Source organism: Capra hircus, chromosome 3 (assembly GCF_001704415.2).
Source record: "Capra hircus breed San Clemente chromosome 3, ASM170441v1, whole genome shotgun sequence".
In the NCBI taxonomy this organism is placed as follows: domain Eukaryota; kingdom Metazoa; phylum Chordata; class Mammalia; order Artiodactyla; family Bovidae; genus Capra; species Capra hircus.
The window spans coordinates 400,009-424,463 of NC_030810.1; the positions used below are offsets into that span (position 1 = coordinate 400,009).

The 24,455-nt window shown below is 59.3% G+C and overlaps 1 protein-coding gene across 3 annotated transcripts in view; it reads left to right on the forward strand.

The window, feature by feature from the left end:
• The window catches only part of THAP4 (THAP domain containing 4), a 34,785-nt gene continuing 10,407 nt past the window's right edge, over positions 78 to 24,455 (forward strand). Inside the window, exons 1-5 of one of the 3 annotated variants that reach the window (XM_018039786.1) lie at positions 78 to 278; positions 2,182 to 3,365; positions 20,704 to 20,863; positions 22,032 to 22,141; positions 22,831 to 22,934. In XM_018039786.1, the coding sequence (XP_017895275.1) occupies positions 202 to 278; positions 2,182 to 3,365; positions 20,704 to 20,863; positions 22,032 to 22,141; positions 22,831 to 22,934 (1,635 nt within the window). In that variant the 5' untranslated portion in view covers positions 78 to 201. Of the gene's footprint in view, positions 279 to 839; positions 1,005 to 2,181; positions 3,366 to 14,541; positions 14,661 to 20,703; positions 20,864 to 22,031; positions 22,142 to 22,830; positions 22,935 to 24,455 lie in introns of those variants that run through there. The other 2 variants (XM_018039789.1, XM_018039792.1) reach the window with 2 other exon arrangements.

Genomic DNA, 24,455 nt, shown 5'->3' on the forward strand with positions numbered 1-24,455 from the left:
CCTGGGGCGCGCCGAGAGCCGGGCCGGGCGGCCGGGCGGCGGGCGGCCGGGCGCCGCCATCTTGCCGTACGGCGGGGGCCGCGGGGCCGGCTCCCACGTCCCGCAGCCGTGTCGCCGCGCGCCCTCCCCTCGGGGCGGTCCCGCTCGGGGCTCGGCGCGGCTAGACGAGGGCCGGAGCCTGGCGGCGGCCCGAGGCCCGAGATGGTGATCTGCTGCGCGGCCGCGAACTGCTCCAACCGGCAGGGCAAGGGGGAGAAGCGCGCCGTCTCTTTCCACAGGTAAGCGGGCTCCGCCTGCCGCCGCCGGTCCGCCGCCCGCGCGGCCCGCCGGCCACGCCCCCGCCCGGCCCGGCCCGGCCCGACCCGGCCCGGCCTGGCCCTGCGGGGCGAGCGGTGCGGCGCGGCCCGGCCGGACGCTGGGGCGCTCGGGGCGCCGGCCCCGCGAGTGAGTCAGCGCGGCGCTGTGTGACCTTGGCCCGCCGGCGTCTCTGGGCCGGGCTCCTCGGGCCACCGCGGCCCCCGGAGCCCGCGACCCTCGGGCGGTCGTAGGCCGCCGGGTGCCCTGAGCCGCCGGGGCTCGGGCTGCCGCCGCCAGGCTCCGGAGACGGGGCGCGCGGGGGACGCGCTTCCTCGGCGCGGCCGTGCTCTCGCGCCCGCGGTCACTTTGCTGCTGTTTCGGTCGCGGGGAGCCCGCCTGGACCTCTGGATCGGGACGAGGCCGAGCGAACGCACCCCGCGCCCCGGGGACTGACGCGCCCCCGGGCGCTGTGTCCTGGGGGCCCTCCGGACGGCCCCGGGTCCCGGGGGGCGCCCGGCCGCGTGCTGCCGGCCCGGCCCGCCCCCGCCGGGGCGCCGCTGCGAGTCGTGGCGTCGCGGAGGGTGGCCCGGGACGGGGTGGGGGGTCGGCCTTCTTTCTGGCCTGGCCCGCACCAGGAAGGCGCTGGGACTCAGCCCTTTTCAAAAGCGAGTGGTTTTCTGCGACCTCCACGCCTGCAGTATCAGAACGTGAGCAGAAGAACCTCTGCCCGAACAGCCTCCCGCCGCAGACTTTTCTCTTTGCTGTTTCAGGGGGATGTTTAAGTTTCCAGTACCTGCACGAAGGCTCTTTAGAATCTCACTGGAAGTTGAAGTTGGTTAGCGCTAAGTCTCAAATCGTCACAGTCTGCTAAGATATAATAGGTTATTGCAGATGCCAGCTCCCTGGTTTCTCACGTTCCCTCCGGAGCCAGTAGTTTTCTCACCTGGGAACTGGGGGTGGGGCGAGAGTCTTAGGGTAATGGGCTCCCAAAGCAACGAGGAAATTTAGAAGGTCGGAGTGGTTGGGACTTGCTGAGGAGTTGGTATTCCAGCAGCCCACCCCCACTTGCCGCCGGGCCTGGTCCCGCAGCGCTCAGGTGGGTTAGGTGGCCTCAGATGTGGCGAACAGCCGTCTAGAGTGGCCGCACCACCCCCACACTTGCGGGTGCAGTTTCACTAGGGTTTTCTAAATAGAGATCTTGCCTGAATGAAGAAAAAAATGTTAAGTATTTTATTCAGTATCTTCCGGGGGCTGGTTGTTCTTTAAAGAGAGTGGTCTTACTCGTGGTGGAAGTCTGTCGGGAGCACAGGCGCCCCCTCTTAGAGCTGTCTCACACCCTCGGCTCCGTGAGCGGCAGCTGGGGCACCTTGGGGTGGAGTGCTCTCCTGGCCTCTTGCCCCCATCTCTGTTGGCTGACTCCGGACCTGGCTTTTAAGTGGGGGGGGCTGGGTGCCTATGGGCAGCCATCCTTCCTCCTCTCGGCGCCTTGAGTCCTGCATCCCAGTTCACCGTGAGGGCTGGCCTGCTGCGAGCTTCCAGGAACTACTTCCGGGAGCCTTCCTGCTGTCGCGATGCCTTCGGCTCTGTCTCTCCCAGCACTCTGCCCTTGCAGGTTATTTACCGCAGCCTAGGAGGAGGTATTCGCCTTCACCTCTGATTTGCCCATGGACTCTAGCTTCTTAAGGGTAGGCAGTGTGAGTCTCATCTTTCTGTTCCACTAATAAGTTGCAAGTACAAGGTGTTCTTAGATCCTTGCCAAGTTTGTAAATGGGAAAGTCAGTACAGGTCTGGGTATTTGTAAAGACTGTTATTCTCCTGTTACAGTTGATAGTATTAGGGGAGGCTTTTTAATTATTTTTTCGTAATTTGCTGTTTGTCCTGCAGATTCCCCCTAAAGGACTCAAAGCGGCTGATGCAGTGGCTGAAGGCTGTTCAGAGGGATAACTGGACCCCCACCAAGTACTCTTTCCTCTGCAGTGAGCACTTCACCAAAGACAGCTTCTCCAAGAGACTGGAGGACCAGCACCGCCTGCTCAAGCCCACGGCCGTGCCGTCCATCTTCCACCTGGCGGAGAAGAAAAGGGGGGCTGGAGGCCATGGCCGCCCCCGGAGAAGGGACACCGGGAGGGCCTCGGCAGGTCTGAGGGCACAGGCGAGTGACACCGCGGTAGGGAAGGCAGCTGCAGGGGCACCGTCGTCCTCAAGCGCAAGCCCAATGGCCAAGCCAGAGCCCCGCAGGCTGAAGCGGGCCGTACCGCAGGGCCGAACTGCGGCCAGGGTCGCCCGGGAGACCGCTGGTCAGGAGTGGTCGCGGCAGCCTCCGGAAGGACGCGCGGAGGACGGTCCGGCCTCCGCCGCCACCTCCAGCAGCCAGGGAGAAGCCGGCACAGGGGCCGTGGATGCTGGCGCCAAGGGCGCCAACCCCGCCGACGGCGGCCAGGTGGACAGGAGCGGCGTTTCCGCGGACGACTTCACGCCCCCGGGCTCCGGGGCCTGCAAGTTCATCGGCTCGCTTCACTCCTATAGCTTCTCCTCCAAGCATGCCCGAGAGAAGCCGGCCGTCCCCCGGGAGCCTGTGGAGCGGAAGCGGCTGAGGAGAGACGCCGAGCCTGGCCACAGCGGGAGCAGCCCCGGGCCCGAGAAGGGGCCAGCACAGAGCCCTCCGCGCGCCTGCCCCTCCGCGAGCTCGTCGCTCACGGCCACACCGCAGAAGCCAGCCCAGGGCGCCTCGGCGCCTCCCACCGACGTGACCCCGAAGCCGGCAGCCGAGGCCGTCCAGAGCGAGCACAGCGACGCCAGCCCCATGTCCATCAACGAGGTCATCCTGTCGGCGTCGGGCGCCTGCAAGCTCATCGACTCACTGCACTCCTACTGCTTCTCCTCCCGCCAGAGCAAGAGCCAAGTGTGCTGCCTGCGGGAGCAGGTGGAGAAGAAGAACGGCGAGCTGCGGACCCTGCGCCAGAGGGTCAGCCGCTCGGACAGCCAGGTGCGCGAGCTGCGCCAGAAGCTGGACCAGCTGCGGAGGCTGAGCCTGCCTCACCTGAGCAGCCTGCTGCCCCCTGGCCGCGGTCAGTACCCGAGCCCCGGCCCTGGGGCCCCCGTGCGCTGTCTCCAGGCCCCACTGGAGGGATGGGAGCCGGGGCGGCGGCTGTAGCTGAGGGCTTTAGGCAGCGCAGAAGGAGGTGCGGGAGACCCAGGGCGGCCGGGAGGGCCCTGGCCAGGGAGGCCCTTCCGGTGCACACTGCAGGCAGAGTCCTGGGCAATTAGGTCTGAGTGTGAGTTAAGACAACTCAACCTGCTAGAGATGAGAAGAGAGTCTAAATCAGAGGGAGCTCCTTCACGGTTGCATTGTGATGGCTATCCCTGACATTAGGTAGTTTTGAATGTTAATGCTAACCTTGAAATTGCAAACACCTATTGAAGTAGAGTACGTTCTAGTAAGAACACTACGGAAATTCAGAAATTTGTAACCCAAGAAACGGTGAAGACTCCACTTTCCCATTTGGGCTTCCCAGATGGCTAGACTAGTTTTTATGCTTTTATTTATGTATTTTTGTATCCATACAAATAGGTTGGATATATATTTTATATGTTATCACTTTTGTTTTTGCTTTCCCTCCTAGTTTACTGTTTGTTTCTTGGAAAATTTGTTCTGAGGATAGTGTCTCTTGCCCGTTAAGTAGATGAAGGTGGAAACCATTTTCCTCCCACGTTGTGCATTTAGTCTCAATCCGCCTTTGTCTTCCAGGTTGTAATTAATTGCAGGTGAGAAAAGGCTGGCGTGTGACACAGGGTCTTCATGGTTTCCTGGACTAAACCCCCCCCCCGCACTGCCGCCCACCCAGATCAACAACCAAAAATGAGCAAAACCCAAACCCATCCTGATGTACTGGTCAGAGTCACAGACTACATTCTCTCTTAGTGTTTTAAAGCGGTTTTGTAGTTTCTCGTACCTAGTAACTGCTTTCTGGCACTTTTTCTGTTCTTCTTGGTCAAACGGCCCTCAGTGTATCACTGTAGCAGTTCTTTCCACGCCGCCTGCGCTGATGAGGTCTCTGCTGCTCTTTCTCCTTCATTCACCCTCATTTCTTTCTGCCCTCTTATATCCGTGGCTTTTTTGCTCAGGAGGGCAGTGCTGACTGGGTTGAGACAGTGCGTGTTTCCCGATCCTGCAGGTGAGGCTGGCCCCTTCTGCTGCTTTGGCTGTGCGCCACACACCCACCTCCCGCTGCTTTCTGGGCAGTTGGTTTCTACAGCATTTGTAATTTTAGCCTGATTCCCTCTTTAACCTGCGTTATTTAGGAGGGTGCCATGGTTTCTCGCTTGCATAGCCTGGGGGAAGGGAGCTGATTTGTGTTTCATTGTTCAGGCCCAGTGCTTTGGCAACCTTAGAGAATCTTCTGAGGTTTCAGGGAGGCCCAGTACAGTCTGCGCGTGGCCACCTCCCTGAGCCTCCCCAGCAGGGAGGAGAGCTTGTGCTCTCCCCAGGCTGGTTACATTGTTCTTGTCGGCGCTGAATCTAGCTTATTTCATTGGTCAGCTGATCTGCTTCCTAACTTATTGTATCCACTGCTCTGGGCTTCTGAGAAGGGAGGCAGGCCTCTCACTTGCTGCCCCGGGAAAGTCTTTGCAGTTTCACCTGCATTTATTAGGCGTGAGTGTGCCTGCATGTGATCCGACAGAAAAGCCAGTTTTGTCCCATTTAAAGTTTTATTTGTCTCCTTATTTTCAAACCTTTTCTATACCTTTCAGTTCAGTTCAGTTCAGTCGCTCAGTCGTGTCCGACCCTTTGCGACCCCATGAACTGCAGCACGCCAGGCCTCCCTGTCCATCACCAACTCCTGGAGTTCACTCAGACTCATGTCCATCGAGTCCGTGATGCCATCCAGCCATCTCATCCTCTGTCGTCCCCTTCTCCTCCTGCCCCCAATCCCTCCCAGCATCAGAGTCTTTTCCAATGAGTCAACTCTTCGCATGAGGTGGCCAAAGTACTGGAGCTTCAGCTTTAGCATCATTCCTTCCAAAGAAATCCCAGGGCTGACCTCCTTCAGAATGGACTGGTTGGATCTCCTTGCAGTCCAAGGGACCCTCAAGAGTCCTCTCCAACACCACAGTTCAAACGCTTCAATTCTTCAGCGCTCAGCCTTCTTCACAGTCCAACTCTCACATCCATACATGACCACAGGAAAAACTATAGCCTTGACTAGACGGACCTTAGTCGGCAAAGTAATGTCTCTGCTTTTGAATATGCTATCTAGGTTGTTCATAACTTTTCTTCCAAGGAGTAAGTGTCTTTTAATTTCATGGCTGCAGTCACCATCTGCAGTGATTTTGGAACCCCCAAAAATAAAGTCTGACACTGTTTCCTCATCTATTTGCCATGAAGTGACGGGACCGGATGCCATGACCTTCATTTTCTGAATGTTGAGCTTTAAGCCAGCTTTTTCACTCTCCTCTTTCACTTTCATCAAGAGGCTTTTTAGTTCCTCTTCACTTTCTGCCATAAGGGTGGTGTCATCTGCATATCTGAGGTTATTGATATATCTCCCGGCAATCTTGATTCCAGCTTGTGCTTCCTCCAGCCCAGCATTTCTCATGATGTACTCTGCATAGAAGTTAAATAAGCAGGGTGACAACATACAGCCTTGACGTACTCCTTTTCCTATTTGGAACCAGTCTGTGCCTTTATTTTGTACCTTTATTTTAACTCAACCCGAGAGCCGTTTTATATAGTAACTTAATACACTTACAACTGGGATGATTGGTAAATTGAAACTTGGGCCTGCTTCTTCACCCTTTAATCTGTTAGGCTTTCCACGCTGGTGGGTGACTGCCAGCGCTCGTCCTGTCTTTCTGTAAATGCTTGAGTGAATCGGCCCCCAGCTGCCCTCCCGCCCGGGTGTCGTCTTGTCTGATCTGCACGCTGTGTCCGCGGGTCCCCATCACCCCCGTAGCTGGATGCTTTACCCACCGCTGTGCATCACTAGCGATTTTGCCCTTTTTTGGGGAAACAGCTAATGATCTGAGGGGAGCTCCCGTGACAGTGACGTTTTGAGAGGAGTCAAGTTTGAGACGGCCCTCAGGTCTGGAGCCAGAGAGCCAGCGCCCAGCCGCTTAAAGTGGCAGCCGTTGTGTCTGCAGCGTCAGGTAGAAGGTGTTGCAGAAAGGGGATGCCCAGCTGGGCCACGGCAGCTCCAACCAGAGTGGAGGGGAGATGGCTGCCTCGGCCACATGGGGCCACTGGCGGCCAGTCTCCTTGGACTGATGTGGACAGAGCTGGGTGGGGACCTAGTGAAGGGAGGGGCCACTGAGGGTGGCCAGGGGCCAAGCTCTAAGAGGGTTGGCCGTGAGGGGCCTGGGGAAAGTGGGCAGCAGCTGGGAGAGAGCGTGGCTCAAGAGCCTTGAGAACTGAGAAGAATAGCCTGGGCCTGAGGGAGGGGCTGCAGGAGGTACTGAGGGAGGGGGCCCCTGGGGGTGGGGGAAGCACCAGGGAGAGGGGCCTGGGGAGGGGAGCACCAGGGAGAGGGGCCTGGGGAGGGGAGCACTGGGGAGAGGGTCCCGGGGGAGGGGGGGAACACCAGGGAGGGGGGCCCCAGGGAGGGGAGCACCAGAGGGAGGGGCCCCGAGGAGGGGAGCACTGGGGAGGGGAGCACCGGGGAGAGGGCCCCGGGGAGGGGAGCACCGGGGAGAGGGCCCTGGGGAGGGGAGCACCGGGGAGGGGAGCATGGGGAGGGGAGGAGCATGGGGGAGGGGAGCACGGGGAGGGGAGGAGCACGAGGGAGGGGAGCATGGGGAGGGGAGGAGCACGGGGGAGGGGAGCACGAGGAGAGGGCCCCGGGGAGGGGAGCGGGTGCCCCGAGTCCCCACCTGCGAGCTCCCCCCACTGCCCTGCAGACCGGCGGCTCTCTCGACTGTCCGTCAGCGCGGGGCTCTCCGGCTGTCTTGCAGGGGTTCTGTGCTGAAGGGACTGCGCACGTGTTTATTCAGCCCTTCATCTTCAGCCAGGCCCCCTCTTTTGGGCAGAACAGCCACAACAGCAGCCGGGCCACTGGGGCTGCAGCTTCTGGGTCTGGGAAGCTTGCCCCCCAGAAGCTGCTGTTGAGTGGCGTTTCCGCAGAATGGGCGCTCTCGCCGAGCGCAGGCTCGCTCCGGGTGTGTGGCTGCACCAGGCACGTTGCAGGCATTTGTGTGGCCCAGCAAGGGTGAGCGTTTTTGCGCGTCATCCCATCGCTGCCCGGCCCTGGCCACGCTGTTCCCACCGTGCTCGATGCCCTGTGAGTGCCCCACAGACGAGGATGTCCACTGCCAAGTGTGATTCAGCTGTGCCCCAGGTCAGTAATTTAGTACTTGCCTCAAATCTGAGTTTGTTTCCTATTCTTTTATTCCTTATACGTTCAATTCTTGAATTAACTTGGAGTTTTAGAAGCTTTTATTGTGGAAATCTTGGACATGGACAGATGAAACAGAAAAGTATAGTAACCCCGCTGAACCAGCTTCCCACCCCAGCTTCCACATTTAGCAGTATTCTGATAATCTTATTTCATCTGTGTTTCTACCTCCTCCCTGCCTTCCATTGATTATGTTCTAATGAACGAAAGTCGCTCAGTTGTGTCTCTTTGCGATCCCACGGACTGTACAGTCCTTGGAATTCTCCAGGCCAGAATACTGGAGTGGGCAGCCTTTCCCTTCTCCAGGGGATCGTCCCAACCCAGGGATTGAACCCAGATCTCCCGCATTGCAGGCAGATTCTTTACCAGCTGAGACACCAGGGAAGACCTGTTTTGTAATAGTTTGGGTTTTTTCTTTTAAGGAAAGTTTTACGTTTACAGAAAAATTAACAGACAGCACAGGAATTCCCCTTCCCTCTATTTCCCTGCTGCTAGCATCTCACACTTCCACCTGTGCTAGAGTTTCACGCTTACTAGGTACGAGCCCGTGCTCTGACATGTTGCTAGTAACCAAGTCTCAGAGGTCACATTTAGGGTCACTGTCTTATATTTGAGGGTTTTTTTTTTAACCCACTGACAAACTTGTTAACAAAGAATATCTTTCAAAGATACAAATCTCAAGAGGATCTTACTTAAGACCAACTCTGTAGAAGAAAACAAAATATGGGACGGATAGAAATTTTGGAATTTCGGACCATTGAAGGTGAATCTGCACCACCAAAAAAAACACAGTGGGGAAAAGACAGATAGGAATCTTAAATGAATGCAAATGCAGGAGCCCCTAGCCCCTCCCTGGTGAGGGCCTGGTGGGAGGCGAGCCCTGCAGGCCGCTCGGCCGGGGCCCAGGCACACCCCAGGGATGCCTCCTGCTTGCAGTCTGGCGCGCGCATAGGCCGCGTGTCCTCGGAGCAGCAGTGCAGAGTGGCGTCCCTGTCCTGAAGCTCTGCCTGCCTGCTGACGCTGCCCCTCCCAGCCCCTGCGCCACTGGTCTTGGGACTGTCTGCAGCTTTGCCTCTTCAGGAGGGTCCTGGGACTGGGAGGGCAGACGCCGTGAGCTCGGGCACGCAGCCTCTTCAGGCTGCTTCCTGCACTCGGCAGCATGCATGCAGAGCTCCTCTGTGTCTTTTTATGGCCTGATAGCTCATTTCTGTTTTTATCATTGTTGTGCCTTTTTTTATAGAGCTAAAATATAAACAACAAGCGTTTACCGGAGCAGTCTGCGCCTTCGGTGCAGTGGGGCTGAGCCCTTGCACGCTGCTGCGCAGCCGTCACGCTGGCCACCCTGCAGCTCAGCTTGCATCTGAGGCTGCCCCTGCGCGTCACTGTCCTCCCCTCGCCCAGACGCCAGCAGCCACCGTTCTGCTTTCTGTCTCTGTAATTTTGACTCGTGTACGTGAGGTCACACCGTATTTGTCCATCTGTGATTGGCCTCGTGTCCACGAAGTGCGTCCATGTTGTCGCATATTATAGAATTTTCTTCCTTTGGAGGCTGAGTAATATTCCACTGTATGGATGGACCACATTCTGTTTATCCAGTCATCATACAGTGGACATTTGGGTTGTATTAATTGATTTTAGATTGCTGAACTAGGCTTGCATACTGGAATAAACCCAAGTGATCATAGTATATATGTATTTTTTATGTTGTTAGATGGTATTTGCCCATGTTGAGTTTTGCATCTGTGTTGATGAAAGAGATCCGTAGTTCTACTGTCTTTTCATAGCTTTGTCTCATTCTGGCAGTAGAGTGATTCTGGCTTCATAGACTCATTTAGAAGGGGTTCCCTCTGCATCTCCCTTCCAGAGGAGACTGTAAAGAATAGGTAACATTTTCCTGAGACGTTTGATAGAATTCACTGATATTCTAGAAGGCCATCTCGGACTGATGCTTCCTGCGGGTCAGTGATTCAGTTTCTCTGATATAATAGATATAGGCCTGTTCAGATCATTTCTCCTTGTATAAATGTTCGTAGTACTGTCTTTCAAGAAATTGATGCATTTTACCTAAAGTATCAGATTTGTAGGCATAAAGGTGTTCATAGTCTCCTTTAAACAGTTGAACGTCTGTGGGATTTCAGTGGAGGCTCCTCTTCTGTTTATGGTGTGGCAATTTGCGTTTTCTTTCCTCAGTTAACTCAGCTAGAGTGGTACAGCTTTATGGATCTTATTGAAAAAGCCGACCTTTTGTTGATTTTATTTTCCTCTTTTCAGTTCCATTGGTTCCTGCTCTTTCTTTATTTTCCTTTTCTTCTGCTTGCTTTCAGCTTAACTGCCTTTCCTTTTCTGTTTTCCTAAGGTGAAAACTTGGATGATCGATTGCAGTCGTCTCTCTTTTTCTGAGCTACGCGTGCAGATGTGACTGGCTGCCTTTGTTTCCCTGCTTTCAGTTCCCGTGGTTCCTGCTCGCTCTTTTCCTTTTCTTCCGCTCGCTCTCCTGCCCTCAGCTTCGCTGCCTTCCCTTCTGTGCTCTCGGCTCCCAGCGCCGCTCCCTTTCTGATGCGCGATTCGGCTCCCAGCGCCGCTCCCTTTCTGATGCGTGATTCGGCTCCATGCGCTTCTTTCCGCCTGTTGCCGCCACTGCATGCCGCAGATTCCGGTAAGTTGTGGTTTTGCGGTTTCATTTCCGTTTACTTTCAGTGTTCTTCTGTTTCTCTTGAGACGTCCTCCTTGACCCGCTTAATACTTAGACGCGCCTTGCCTAATCCCCAGCTGTTGGTGGTCTTTCAGCTCTCTTGCTGCTCCTGTTTCTGGTTTAGCTCCGCTGTGGTCTGAGGGCGGCCTTGTGGGAGCTGGGCTCTGTGCACGTGTTGGGTGTCTTCTGCGACCCCAGCATGAGGCCTGTCGTGCTGAATGGCTCTCGTGAGCCTGCGCCTGAGCATAATGTGTGTTCTTCTGATGTTGACTGAAGTAGCGGTTAGTCAGGGTTCTTTTGAGAAATGGAACCAGTAGGATCTCTGTGAGTATACGGAAGTTTTTTACAGGAATTGTCTCCCACAGTTACGGATGGCAAGCTGGAGAACCCGGAAGGCTGGTGGGGTGATTCAGCCTGTGCTCCAAGGCCTGGGAGGGGGTGGGGAAGTCCTGGTCCACCTGGAGGCCCCCGTGCAAGCAAAGCGAGTCTGTCCCCCTCCACCTCTCTGCCCTGTGAGGCCCTTAGTGCCCCCGGCGTGCGAGGGCGGCGGGCTTACAGCGCCCCGTTCAGACGCTGACTTGCTCCTGGAAGCCCCTCACAGACACCCCATGAAACAGTGTCCCACCAGCTGGCTCAGCAGCCCCGTAGCCCAGCCAGGCTGACGCCTAAAATCAGCCGGCGTAGTGGTCCGTGCCTGGGGAGCTCGTGTGCGCCCTGCTGGCGGCCGCCTGCCGACCTGCCCGTTCCTTGCAGTGTGTTGGGGTCCCCACTGTAACTGGATTTGGGCATTTCTCCTTGCGATCCTGTTTCTCCTTGTCTCTTGCTTTGATGCTGTTGTTAGGTATGTAAGCATTGAGAATTATTACATCTTCTTGGAGAACTGACCCCTAGCTTGTTATCTGATGACGCTGTTCTGTGTCCTCGCTGATTTTTCTCACCCTGATGTCTGCTTTCCAGCTACTCCAACGGTCTGCGACTCTTGCTGGCTGGTGCAGCTGTCTGTCCCCCTTTGCTTGCGTCTGTCTGTGTGTGAGGTGGGCCTCACGGCAGCGTGCAGCGGGCTGCGACTCTTGCTGGCTGGTGCGTCTGTCTCTGTGTGTCAGGTGGGCCTCACGGCAGCATGCAGCGGTCTGCGACTCTTGCTGGCTGGTGCGGCTGTCTCTGTGTGTCAGGTGGGCCTCACGGCAGCGTGCAGCGGGCTGCGACTCTTGCTGGCTGGTGTGGCTGTCTGTCCCCCTTTGCTTGTGTCTGTGTGTGAGGCGGGCCTCACGGCAGCGTGCAGCGGGCTGCAACTCTTGCTGGCTGGTGCGGCTGTCTGTCCCCCTTTGCTTGCGTCTGTCTGTGTGTGAGGTGGGCCTCACGGCAGCGTGCAGCGGGCCGTCGTCCGCAGTCTGCTGCAGTGGCTGCCGCCTCTGGGCGGGGCGCCTCGGGCCGCTCCGGTGCCCACTGGGCACTGCCTCCCCTGGACCCCCGTCTGCCCCGTTTGTATCTGCTTGCCGTTGGCGTCTCTCGTTTTGCTCCTCCTTTCAGCCTTTGGTTTCATTCGAGCGTTTCGCTTGATTTCTCTCCCTTCTTAGCGTGTCAGTTATGCTGGTTTTTAGTAGTCGTCCACAAGTTCACACTGTCCATTTACCGCCAACCTGTGTCCACTTCAAACAGCTGCGCTGCTTCATGGCCGTGCGGGCGCCTTGACAAAGGGTCCCAGCTCCTCCTCTCGTCCCTGAGGATCTGCGGTCATTTCTCCCACTTAATGCTGTCCTCGCCCTGGTACTACCAAAGATTTGAACAAGCCTTTGTCCACTGTGCCAGTTAAGAAAAAGAAGCATTTCATTGCTCCCTGCATTTATTCCTTCTCCGGTGCCCTTCTCTTTATCGAGACTCGGGTTTTCTGACCGGTATCATCCTCCTTCCCTCTGCAGCACTTCTGGCATTTCACGCAGGGCATGTCTACTGGCAGCAAATCCTCTCAGTTTCTGTTTGAAAAGTCTTTATCTCCTCTTTCCTTGGGAGGGTCGGGTCACTGGATGCAGGCCTCTACCCTTGTCCAGCTTGCATGTCTTCCGAGGAACAGTTCATTGTGGTTCTCAGCGTTCTTGCTCTGCAGATGAGGTTCCCCCTCTGGCCTCCCTCAAGGTCCTCCTGTCTCAGGCCCGCTGCAGTTCAGGTGTGATGCGCCGAGATGCATATATTGTGGTATTTGCTGTGCTTGGTGTTCTCCGAGTTTCCTGGATCTGCAGTTTGATGTTTATTGTTAACGTTGACAAATTCTCAGCTGTTTTTCCTTCACATATTTCTCTATTCTTTCTCCGTTCTCGTCTGTATGGATCGCTGTTTATTGTCACAGATTTCCCTGATACTCTGTTCTCTTTCCTTCTTTCTGCATTTCAGTAGGGGAAGTTCTTACGAACAGGTATTTCCCGCCCCTCTTTCCTCAGCCCTGCTGTCGGTGTTTTTCATGCTTTGTCCACGTTCCCTCTCTCTTCTTACGTTACGTGTCTGTTCTTAGACTTTATCTGCTTTTCCCATTAGAATCCTTAGCATATTAATCACAGTTACTTCAGATCCAACTCTGAGAATTCCAGAATTTCTGCTCTGCATCTTCAGACTGTTCTTTCTTGCCTTTTAGCCTGGCCTTGTAGTTTTGTAGAAAGACGTACGGGGTGTCATCACGGAACTTGCAGCAGGCAGGTGCGTGGCGTGGCGCGTGGGGGTGCCCTGACTGGGGCTGGTCGCGGTGTCATCACGGAACTTGGGGCAGGCAGGTGCGTGGCGTGGCGCGTGGGGGTGCCCTGACTGGGGCTGGTCCTCGGTCGCCTCCTGCAGCTGCAATTGTCAGTGCTTCACGTTCTCGTCCTTATTCGCTCCCTCCTCCTTGACTCTGGGTTTCTCGAAAGACTTTTCGTAGAGTCTGTACCTTGCGGCACTTTCCCCTGTAACCCTGTTGTTATGCTAGAGCCCTGAGGAGTGGTCTGGGGGAGGGGAAGCATTTCTAATCTTCTGATTAAGTTCAGCCGTTTAGTGGCTGGTGTTCCCGGGTTGTGACCTTCACAAGTGTTTCTTCCCTTCGTCTCCGCTCCTTGGGTGAGACCAGGGGCCAGTGTGGGGAAGGGCCTCCCCACCCCCTGAGATGATCTGGGAGGTCTTCACACCACAGCCCAGGCCCTTGTTTTGGAGAAACAGGGCTTGTGGCCAGGGACTCTGGTGATTTCTTTTCCTTTCTTTTCTTGCTGTCTCTGGTGAGAACCAGGCGGGTTCCTGGAAGTGAACCCCAGGAACCCCAGGACACTGTGGGGCCCCTGGGACTGCAGCCCCGGGAGGTGCTCACTCACATCCGTGTGAACCTGGCCTGGAGTCCCGTGCAGGCTGCCTCCTGGGGTCCCGCCAGCCTGCCGTCCCCATGAGTTGTAATAGTTTCTCAGTTGAGACTTGGATTAACTAGATAACCAACGATAACGTTTATCTGCAAGTAATAATAATTTGGCCCCTTGCTATTATGTCTTGTGTTTTATGGAAGCTATGCTCTACTTCCTGGCATATCCTGTGTTCCTGGGTGCGCGTGGGGGCCTTTCCATCTCCTGGGGGATGAAGCGCGGGCCTCGCCCTCATTCCAAGGCAGCCGCTTCCCCTGGGTGCCTGTCCGGGGGGGCCAGCCGGACCTCCCGCGCTGCATGGGCCCTTCGCCTGGCACAGCCAGCGCTGCCGGGCCGCCAAGGCTCTCCACCCTGCCTGTGCCCTGGCGGAGAACACTGGAGTCTCGCAAGGCGATAGTGGGGTGCGCAGTGCCTCAGCGGCGTCTGGCCCTGGGTCCCGGTGGACAGATCTGCTTGTTTCCTGCCCTGGGGGCCGTGGGCCTCTGCTGACAGGTGTGCCAGGAGTTTCCAGAATGTTTGTTCCAGAAGCAGCTTTCCTGCACACTGGCTGCATGAGCCACCTTGCTGCACAGGCCTGTCCCCGCTGACCAGCAGTGCCGGTCAGAGGGCCAGGTCCACTCCGCAGTCTGCCCAGGCGGCTGGCCCTCTGGCCTGGCTGACTCTCATGAATTCGCCTCGGCTCCGCAGCTCCTCTCAGCTCGATGGTTTGGCTGTCTCGGGTCCCCCTTTGTTCCACTTTGTCCTGAAGAGGCCCCTGTGTTGTGGAACTACAGTTCCCAGCATGCCTCCTGCAGGCTTGGCAGTTGCTTCCTGCAAGCTGTTGGCAGCCAGGTGCAGCGTTTCCCGTGTGTTGGCAGAAAACAACCTTGAAGGACCTTGGCGGCGCCTGGAGTATAGGAAGCTTAGGGATGGGTAAGCCTGCGCTCACTGTCCCAGGCCCTAAGGTGAACGTTTAAATTCCTTGGAGGAAATTTAAATGTCTGATTCTGCGTATTGGTTGAGATCTTAATGAAAGAAAAGTGAAACTAGGGAAATAGCACGTAGAGGCCTGTCTGATTTGCCTGAAGAGGTTGGAGTGGCGAGTAGGCCAGCCAGACGCCTGTTTGTCATGCTTGCCCTCTGTCTGACTTTTAATTTGTGTTGTTTTCGTTTCTCTAGTGAAGTGCGATTAGGGTAGAACACACAGATCTTACGGGTGTCGCTGGACGGCGCTGGCACGTGTGTGGGCTTGTGTGCCATGACATTCAGCTTTCAGAAGCCTCGTGTTGGTCTTTCTGTCCCGCAGCACTTGAGGGAAAACACGGGACAGGCCCGTGGCCCAGAGTCGACCACGATTCCAGGGGGCAGAGCGGGCGGGAAGCCAGCGGGACCTGCCCAGCCTCGGTGTTGTTCTGGCCCGCGTTAAATTCATTGCAGTTAAGAGCTCGTGATGGCAAGCGGAGAGGACTGGGTCCGAAGTGTCTCTCAGAGCAGAGTCGGACATGGGAGCCTGTGGTTGTAAGCATGCGCTCGGAGGGCACCAAGACTCCCCTGACGGCCAGCAGCGCGCTTCTGCCCTTCCACTCCCGCCGCACACGGCTCCTTCCGGCACTGAAAGAGTCTCCTCGCACTCCGCCCAGAAGGCCTCCTTTGCCCCCACGCTCAGGGTGGCGCTCTGCCCCGCGGCCGCTGCCTGGGCTGGGGGCCTTCACCCTCGTGTGCGCTCCTGCCTGCCAGCCCGTGCACAGTGCGCGAGGTTGAGTCTCTTGGAGGCTGGGCTCCCAACCCTCAGCAGTCCCCCAGCCCACTCTTTCCGAAGCGCCCCCACACCCCGTCCAGGGGCCGGGCCTCTAGGGCTTCTGGCCTGTCCTGGGGGCTTCGTCCACCGTGGTTCCTGTGGCCGCACCACCCCCAGCACGCCAGCCGCGCCGGGCTCGCCCCACCTCCAGCCTGTGTAGTCTGCAGCCTTGCTCCTTGTGCTCTGGTTTTGGGACCCTTCGGGCTCCTGCCTCCACCTCCCTGGCCCCCACCCCCTGAGCGGGTCAGTCCCTCCTCTCGCCCCGGCTGTGGCTTGCATGCCCAGCTCCTTCCCTGCCTGAGCCCCACCAAGCCTTGCGCCGGGTGGGTGGCCTTTGTGTAGACCCAGCCCAGGGCCGAGGTCAGGGAGCAAGATGGGGGGCAGGACCAGTGTTAGTGGACCTCCAGACACCCGTCTCCTTGTCCCATGACCCTGTGGTGTGAACAGCCCAGTCGGGGCCGGCCCCAGGACCCCCAGCCCAGCTCTCCTGGGACCAGCTGCCCCCATGTCTGACCTCCCCGTTCAGGAGCAGCTGGAATCCTATCCCTTTAGAGCAAGAGTCCCCAGCCTCTCGGATCTAATGCCTGGGGACTGAGGTGGAGCTGACTTAATAATAGCAGAGATAAGGGCCCGATACACAGGATGTGCCGAGCCATCCTGAAGCTGCCGACCCTCCCCTCCCTGCCCAGTCTGCGGGAGACCTGTCTTCAGGGGACGCGCCGAGGGCCCCGGTCCACCCGGCTCCTCCCAGCTTACCTCTGTCCCAGGACAGCCCCTGCACTCTGCTGGAGTCGCTTATGAAAACCTCTCTTGCCTCCAAGCAAAGGAGCCTACAGTCGAGACCCCTCGGGGCGTCTTTGATCTGCCTTTGCTCCATGCCCTCCGCTGTCCAGGCACTGGGGTTCCAGTGAGTCCCTGGGCCCCCGGGGCAGCGGAGAATCTGAGCAGGCAGAGCTCAGGGGCTCCGCAGCCCTGCGCTTCCGCGGACCTGCCTCAGCCATGTTCTTGCACGCGCCCTAGCAGGTTCATGGCTTGTTCCCGCTGCGCTTGCCAGGCAGGCGGGCTTACGGGGACAAGGGGCCGCCGGCCTGTCCTGCTCTGGGCGGGCAGCACCTCTCTGTCCACAGCAGCTCCCTGTGCGTCTCGAACAGCCCCGAGCCCTGCTCGCTTGGAAACCCAGCCGAGGCGGCTGCAGCTTCCCTCGGCGCTCTGGGAGCCGTAGGTTCGGGCTGCAGGGGGTCTCTGGTGCCAGCAGCCTCAGGCTCTGGCTGGAAGAGGGAGGGGGTGAGAGGCAGAGAAGGCCCCCACCCCCTCACGGGCCACGGCCGTGCGGCTCATGCCGGCACCACTGGGGTGAGGGCGTGTGAGGCGCCGCAGCCTGCCCCTCTGGTGTTAGTGTGGGCACGTCTTTAGGAGTTGGGGGGTGTAACCCCCACGCCAGCGTTTCTGTGTCCTTAAAACACCAGACCTGGGGCGGCCCTGTGCTGCTGTGACGCGGGCAGAGGGCCAGGGGGCGGCGCCTGCTCTCTTCTGAGGCTCGTCTGCTTCGTGGCCATCTCGCTGTGAACAGCTTTACCGCAGCGGTCACAGGGACGAGACAGAGCTGTGTGCGGGCGAGCCGGCAGCCCGTCCTCTTGTGCGTGCAGCTCTCCTGCCGGATCCACGTGCCTGTTCCGGATGGTCCCAACCAGTGGAGGCGTGGCACCCATACGTTTCTGTGTCTGGCATCTCTTTCTTGACTTGTCTCAAAGAACGCCTGGACCGTTTTAATTTCTAGTCTCGTTGCATTGTGATTGGACGGGGAAGAGAACGCTTCAGTTTTTGGAAGTTACAAGTGCTCTCTGACCAGTTAAAAGTCAGTCTTCATGGGTCTTTCAGAGGAACTTAATGGAGTATTCTCATTTCAAGCTGCAAAGCGTGTGTCCTCGGAGCCGCCTCATTCGTTATGCTCTATGCATAGTTATTTCTGTTTCGTTCTTTGGATCCTGCATGCTCGCGCATGGAGAGACGTGCAGAGGTTTCCTGTAGTTTCTCTCTGTCACCTTCTGCGCGTCTTCAGTAGCTTCTGCTGTATAAATGCTGCTGCTGCGTCTGGGGCCTGAGTGTCCACAGACGCCTCCACGGTGACCGTGCCCTGCGTGCTGCGGGGCCGCTCCGCATCCGCTTGTGCGCGCTGGGCCTGGCCTGCCTTCTGCCTGATGTCGGGTCCTGATGCCTGACCCCGGCTGTCTGCCTTGGCCCCACCTTCTGACGCCTTTCCAGATCACTTCAGCTGCATCTCTTGTTGACAGCAGACGTTGAGGGTCTTGCTTTGAGATTCCGTCTAAGCAGCTGTTTCTTCTAACGCGTGGCCCCGGGTGCTTGGGGGTGCTGGCTCTCTCACCGTCTATGGTGCGCCTGCTCTGCTGCTTTTAAAGCGAGTCTCCCCTGCGGGATCTGCTCTCGGGGGGGCAGCCTGGAGGCAGTGGCTTGGGAGTCGGTGGGCCCGGCCCGCTCCCTGGCACGTGCTCCTCCTGTGCAAGCCGAGCCCAGCGCCTGCGCCTGTCTCCCGCAGCTGCTCCCACGTCGTGCCCACGCCTGCCTCCCGCAGCTGCTCTCGCGTCTTTCAGTGAAGGCTCGTGGTGACCTCTTAGCAGATTTCACGGCACAGCATCCCCTGAGTGTTGAGCGCTCCTTTCCAGTGCTATCAATGGGAACATGGTGTGAGTTCCCACCTAATTTAAATTCTCTACGAAATGCGTCAAAAAGGTGAAGGAAAATGAGTGAAGTCAGCGTTGATAAACTGTTAAACTCAATATTGTATGAAACGTTTGAACACGTAGCCACCAGTACTTCAAGACTGCTGGGGTGGGTGAAGTTCTGTATTTTAGGGTGAGGTTTTGAAATCCCACAGGGGGGTCTTGTGCTGGAAATGCGTCTCGGGAGCAGCCGCGTTTCACAGGCTCGGTGTCGGGAGGAAGGCTGTGGGGACCTGCCTGCCCTCCCCGCCTCTGGGGAGCCGCCCCCTGCAGCTGGGCTGCACGCTGCGTAGGTCTGGCCCCCCTCTCCCAGGCATGTTTTCCAGGCCTTCCTCGTGGAGCTTCTTGCTGGCACTTCCCTCCTCTGAAACCAAGTCACGCCGTGTCTGCGTGTTCTGTTGGCCTCCCGACATGGGAGGGCATTCGGGGAGTTCTGGGTGAGCTGTGTGTTCAGGCCTCGGGGCCATGTTTCCGTCTCTCTGGGGCGGCTTCCAAGGCCGGAGGGCAGCCGGCCTTGGTTTCCTGCCCTTGCTGCCGCGGCCCGTTGCTGCCGCAGGGCCGCATCCTCCTCCAGCTGCTTCCTGCAGCCGGGGGCCAGGGCCCTTCCGGGGGCTCGGCCGGCCTTTCCCCGCCCACCCGGCCCGCCAGCCAGGGATTCGTGCTGCACCTTCTGTCCCTGAGACGCCACCCTGTGAGCTCACTTCCGCGTGTGCTCCCGGCACGTGTGCGCATCTCCCGTCAGCTCGCTGCTGAGTTCCTCTCCGTGGATGAGCGTCAGCTGCGTCACCCAGAGGAGTGAACAGAGCCGTGTGTTGCCAGAGATCAGAGCAGCAGGGTCTGCTGGCCCTGAGACCGCCAAGTCCGAAGCTCCTGGTCTTTACTTCCACCAGAGATTGTGACTGCAGTCCTGATTTCGGTTTTTCTGGCTGTCTAAACGTGAGAGCGTTGTCAGTCAGCTCCAGCGTCACCATCCTCAGCTCTGACTTTCCACAGGCGATTTGGAAAGGGAGTCCCGGGAGAGACAGCCAGGCTGGAGGAGGAAGGAACGTGCCCCACCCCCCACCCAGGCCGCCCCATTGTTGCCTGGGGATCTCAAGTCGGAGGGGCCACCCCGCCCTCCGCCCGCCGGGGGGGGGGCACACCCCGCCCTCCGCCCTCCGGTCCGGCCCCCTGCTCGCCGTCCCCAGCGTTCTCAGTCGAGGGAGTTGCTTCTCCACCGCCAGAGCCCTTTGAGTTCCCCACGGTCATTCTCCCAGACCTCATCCCAGCAGCAGTCGCAGGCCGTGTGATCTTAGGGCCCAAGACGCTCCCAGAGCACACGTGTCCCCGAGGGGTGTGTGCGCCTGAGAGGTGCTTCCGGAGCACACGCGTCCCTGAGGTGTGTACGCCTGAGAGGCGGGTTCCTTTGTGCTGGCATCTGGGGCTTGTCAGAAGCTGCCATTCAGTAGTGTGGTCCGAGGTCTCCCTGGGGTGCGGGGTAGGACTCCATGCTCCCGCCGCGGGGACCCAGGTTCGACCCCTGATGGGGGGCTAAGATCCCACAGGCCCCGTGCTGAGCAGACAAGAAGCATGGCCCCTGGCGGGCGCGGTGGCACCCGCCTCTCCTCCCCTCTCCTCTCCTCTGTGTCGTGTGCACTGTGTCTGCCTGAAGACACTCAGTCTGAGGTGCAACCGGGTGTGGGAAGCCGGTGGACTGGGAGTCAGACCTCTTGTCCCCATGCCCGGTGGCCTGTGCGGGCCCAGCCCCACCTTCCCACGGCCTCAGGGAGTCCCACGGGCCAGAGGACCCCTCGAGCTGGTTTCTGGAAAGCCGCTCAGCAGCACCTCCACCCTGACTGCGGGGGTGTGGGGCCTGGGCGCCGAGCAGAGTGGTCTGCACACCCACACTCGTCTGTGGTCCCGTTGCCCACCTGCCGCCGGCCCTCGAGGCCGGCTGTTGCCCTCCCCCTCAGTGGCAGGGCCCTTTGGTGCCCACGGGTAGCAGTCGCTGCCCGGTGCTGCCGCCGTGGGCCCCGCCTGGTGGGCAGGGTGTGCCCTCCTGGCCCAGGGCCCCTGTCGCGCTGCCCACAGTCTCCCCCTGCCTTCACCCGCAGCGCCAGGCTGCCATGCGGGGGCATCGTGCCCAGCCCAGGGGCTGGCAATGCTGCCTTTCCAGCCCCCTCTGAGGCCCTGGGCCCCTGGCCTCCCCCGCCGCCCTGCCATCCTCCACGTCCTGGGAGCTGCAGGCTCTGGAGTTCGTCCAGCAGGACGGGGTCTGCTGACGGCGCGGCCTTGTTCTCCCTACCAAGAGAGGACGTTGAGGCTCATGTTGGCCACTGGTGAGGTCAGGCCCTGCGGGTCAAGCTGTGATGACCAGGGCCTGCAGGTACATGGTGTGCGATCCACGCCAAGCTGCCCAGGATGACCAGCAGCAGTCGCTGACGCCCCTCTCTGTCCACAGAGCCCCCCAGGATGAGCCCCGTGGTAGAGCCGCTGTCCTGGATGCTGGGCACCTGGCTATCAGAGCCGCCGGGAGCCGGGACCTTCCCTACGCTGCAGCCCTTCCGGTACCTGGAGGAGGCTCACATCTCGCACGTGGGCCAGCCCATGCTCAACTTCTCGTGAGTGCCCGCCCCGCCCCACCCCGCCTCGGAGGATTGGTGCCCGCCCCCAGGGACGGGCTGGAAACACTGAGCGCAGTCTCAGCTTGTTAATGCAGACGGGAAGCACGCATGGCGCCCTGTGGAGATCAGCCACCCCAGGCCTCACTTTCCTGTGGTCCTACCCTGAGCCAGCCGGGGTCTCAGAGAGGCTGGGGTATCACGGGTCTCAGAGTCTGACCGGGCCTCCTGCCACTCTCGGGGCAGGGGGCAGCTCAGCAGGGCGCCCGGGTGGGTAGCACCGGGCGGGGGTAGCTGAGGAGGTACTATCTCGTACCTTTTCATTTTATTCTTAACTGCAAGGGTGAGAAGAAAGAACAGCCTGCGTATGAACCAAGAGGTGGAAATGCTGGGTCGCGTGAAGCAGAGCCTTGAGCCACAGCCTTTTAGTGGGACTCGCGACCAGCACCCATTAGCCTCCACTTGGCACTGGCCGCTCAGTGGCTGCCGTTACCAGAAAGGGAGGAGAGTAGGGCTTCTGGTCTTTTTAATCAGATAAATAAAAGGTAGTATCTTGCTTTTGGTCAGTGTGATACTGTGTGTGCAGGCAGGCAGTGGATGTCTTTCTCGTGAGGGGTCATGCTCACAGCGGGGGTGTGAGCCGGGCCCCTGCCTGTCACATGCTGTCGGCAGGGGGTTCCCACCCGGTGCTGCTGAGCCCGTGAGCTGTGAGTCGTGAGCCAGCGCTCAGGCCGAGGCTTGGCGCTGCCCCCCAGCTGTGGGCCTGCGGCGGAGATGGGGTGACGAGACGCGGACTGCACCCCGTTTCTCACACATGAGCCTGTGCGCCCCTGAGCAGGATCCTAGCTTAGCGGCGGGAAGACCGCGTGGGAAGGATGGACTTGACGGTGTTGGTCGGGGCTCAGACTGAGGAGCGTGGGAGGTGCTGGCGGGCCCTGGGCGGGCACGCCCTGCGGGAGAGCACGGTCCAGGCAGGCCTTGCAGTGGGAGAGGAGACCCGAGTGAGCGGGGGCCGTCCCCATTCTCCCCATGTCTCCACTGTGTCCTTCACATGTCTGTACCGTGTGGCGCCTCACGTCCGCTGGGTGAGGAGAGGGTGGCCCGCCGCGCCTGCACATGCTCTGCTGGGCACCGGGTGCCGGGGCTCCACTGTCGCTTCCCGGTCCAGGTTCAGCGCCTTCCACCCGGACACACGCAAGCCCATGCACCGGGAGTGCGGCTTCATCCGCCTGCAGCCGGACACCAACAAGGTGGCCTTCGTCAGCGCCCAGAACACAGGTAGGCGCCTCCCCGGGCTGCCCCCGCTCGCGCCCTGCCCGGGCCCTGTGGGCGCCTTTGGGGTGGGGAGGCGGCGGGAGCGTTGCGGGAGGCCCTCTGCAGGAGCCACCTGGTTCCTGGCTCAGCGCTCCCGCTCATGTCTGTGCGAGCCCCACGTCTCCTGTGCCGGTGGGCCTCCGGGGGGACCTCGACCAGGAGTGAAAGTCCTGTCTGGAAGTCTGCTTTGCCCCGGGAGAGTTCACCAGGTCCATGAGTTCAGACCCTGCCTGCGTCACCCTTATCTCGCTCACTGGCTCAAGTGAGCGCTCGCTTCCTGAAGCTGGTAGGCCAGCAGGGCCAGCCGCGCTGCCCCGGGGGTTGGCGGCCTGGAAGGTGGCGGGGGCGTCCCCTCCTCTGGCCGCACACCCCTCCTGTCAGGTCTCTTGGCGGCCCGGAGGGTGGCAGGGAGGTCCCCTCCTCTGGCCGCACACCCTCCTGTCAGGTCTCTTGGGAGCAGGAGTGCAGGGTCACCCCAGACGTCACCGGCCTCAGCAATGGGAGGAGCGGTGTCTTCCCTCCTGATGCCTGGAGGTCCTCGCAGGCGAGGGGCCATGGCTGCCTCAGCAGCTGCGGCGTTAAGATGGATTGAGCTCTGGGCTGCAGAGGTGGGCGGCTGGCGCAGGCCACGGGGCTGACATGTTCCCTTGCAGGCATCGTGGAGGTGGAGGAAGGCGAGGTGAACGGGCAGGAGCTGTGCATCGCGTCCCACTCCATCGCCAGGATCTCCTTTGCCAAGGAGCCCCACGTGGAGCAGGTGAGCCACTGGGCCCGTGGCTCCAGCTGGACCTGACCTCCCCCTCCTCCGGGGCTGGGCCACCTCCAGGCAGCGCTCTGCTCGCGCGCACGCACACTGTGGTGTGATCGCCCGGCCCCTGCTGTGTGCGGTCAGGTGTCTTGAACAGTCACCTGCCCACCAGCACTGCCAGGGACCTGGCTTCCTGCCCCTCAGCCAGCACAGTGTGTCCTCCGGGCTTCTGGGCTTCTTAGTCAGGGAAATAAAAGGCAGAGTCTGGCTTCTGCTTCGAGCTGTCGCTTATGAGCGAGGGGCGTGTCGCGCTCGTGTGCTTGTCCGGGTGCTCGGTGCTCAGGGCTGCTGCCTCTGCGCTGTCCGCCTCGTGTTGGCTCACGGTGGGCTTTCACGCCCCGTGGACGCCGCACTGCCGTTCGCTGTGTGGGTCTCGCGCCAGCCCGCTATTTGCTGTGTCCTGCGCATGGGTGCACGCCTGCCTCTCTGTAGGGGCCCCTCAGGGTCTCTCCGTAACGCTGTCCGAGTCTGGGTTCTTGCTCAGGAAGGTGTTTTCTGCTGCAAAGTGATCGAGATTCCCCTTCCGTTCCTGGTGCTTTCACAGCTTCCCTTTCCGCCTGTGGCCTGCTCGTCTCTCTCAGATCTGTGGTTACATGGTGGGCGCCAAAGACGCCCCAGGTGGCCGAGCGCGCCGGCACGGGATGTCAGCAGGCGTTCGGACCTGGTTGCGTGTGTTCCAGTAGACCCTTCAGCACCCATCACGGAGGCCTCCGCGGTGCCGCGGTGAATGCTGAGTGCCCTGCAGCTCGTCACCACGGGCGCTCGGGCCAGGCCGCAAGCGGAGGCTGTGCTTCTGGCTGCCGAGTGGCCTTCCGTTCCCCTGTGGTGTTAATCACATTTCGTGGTGGCTGAGTGTGGCTCATTCAGCCTGCGGGCTCATTTACCACTTGAATTTTCTGTTTCCTGGTGTGAACGTTCAGATCCTTTTCCTTTTTCTCCGGTGGGTTGTTTGCCTTGCCTTTGAGGTATAAGAGCTTGCTGTATATTCTGGACACAGGTCCTCCATCAGGTAGATGTGCTGAGACTGTGTTCTCGACTTGGGGCTTGTCGTTCCATCTCTTTAACAGACGTGTTACTTTTGGTGGAGCTTTGTGCCCAGGCAGTCCTCGCACAGGTGCTGTCTCCTGTGGCATCTCAGCGGTTTTGCCTGACTCAGGCACAGACTTGCACCAGTGCTTCCTTTAAGAATGTTTGCAGCCTTCCCTTTTACGTTAAGGTTTTGATTTGAGAGTTTATGTTTTTCTGTTGTAAGAGGTAGGGGTCAAGATGCTTTCATTTCTTTTCCCAGTTGTTCCAGCACCATTTTTAGAAGGTTAGCCTTATCTCGTTGAAGTGTGTAGATTTACTGAGGACCCCTCGCCGTGTGTGTGGCTCTCTTCCTGGACGCTGCCCTGAGGGTGTGCAGTCACCTCTGCAAGACCCTGCTCACCAGTTCTCTGGGGGTGTGCCTGGGAGTGGGGATCTGCGGGC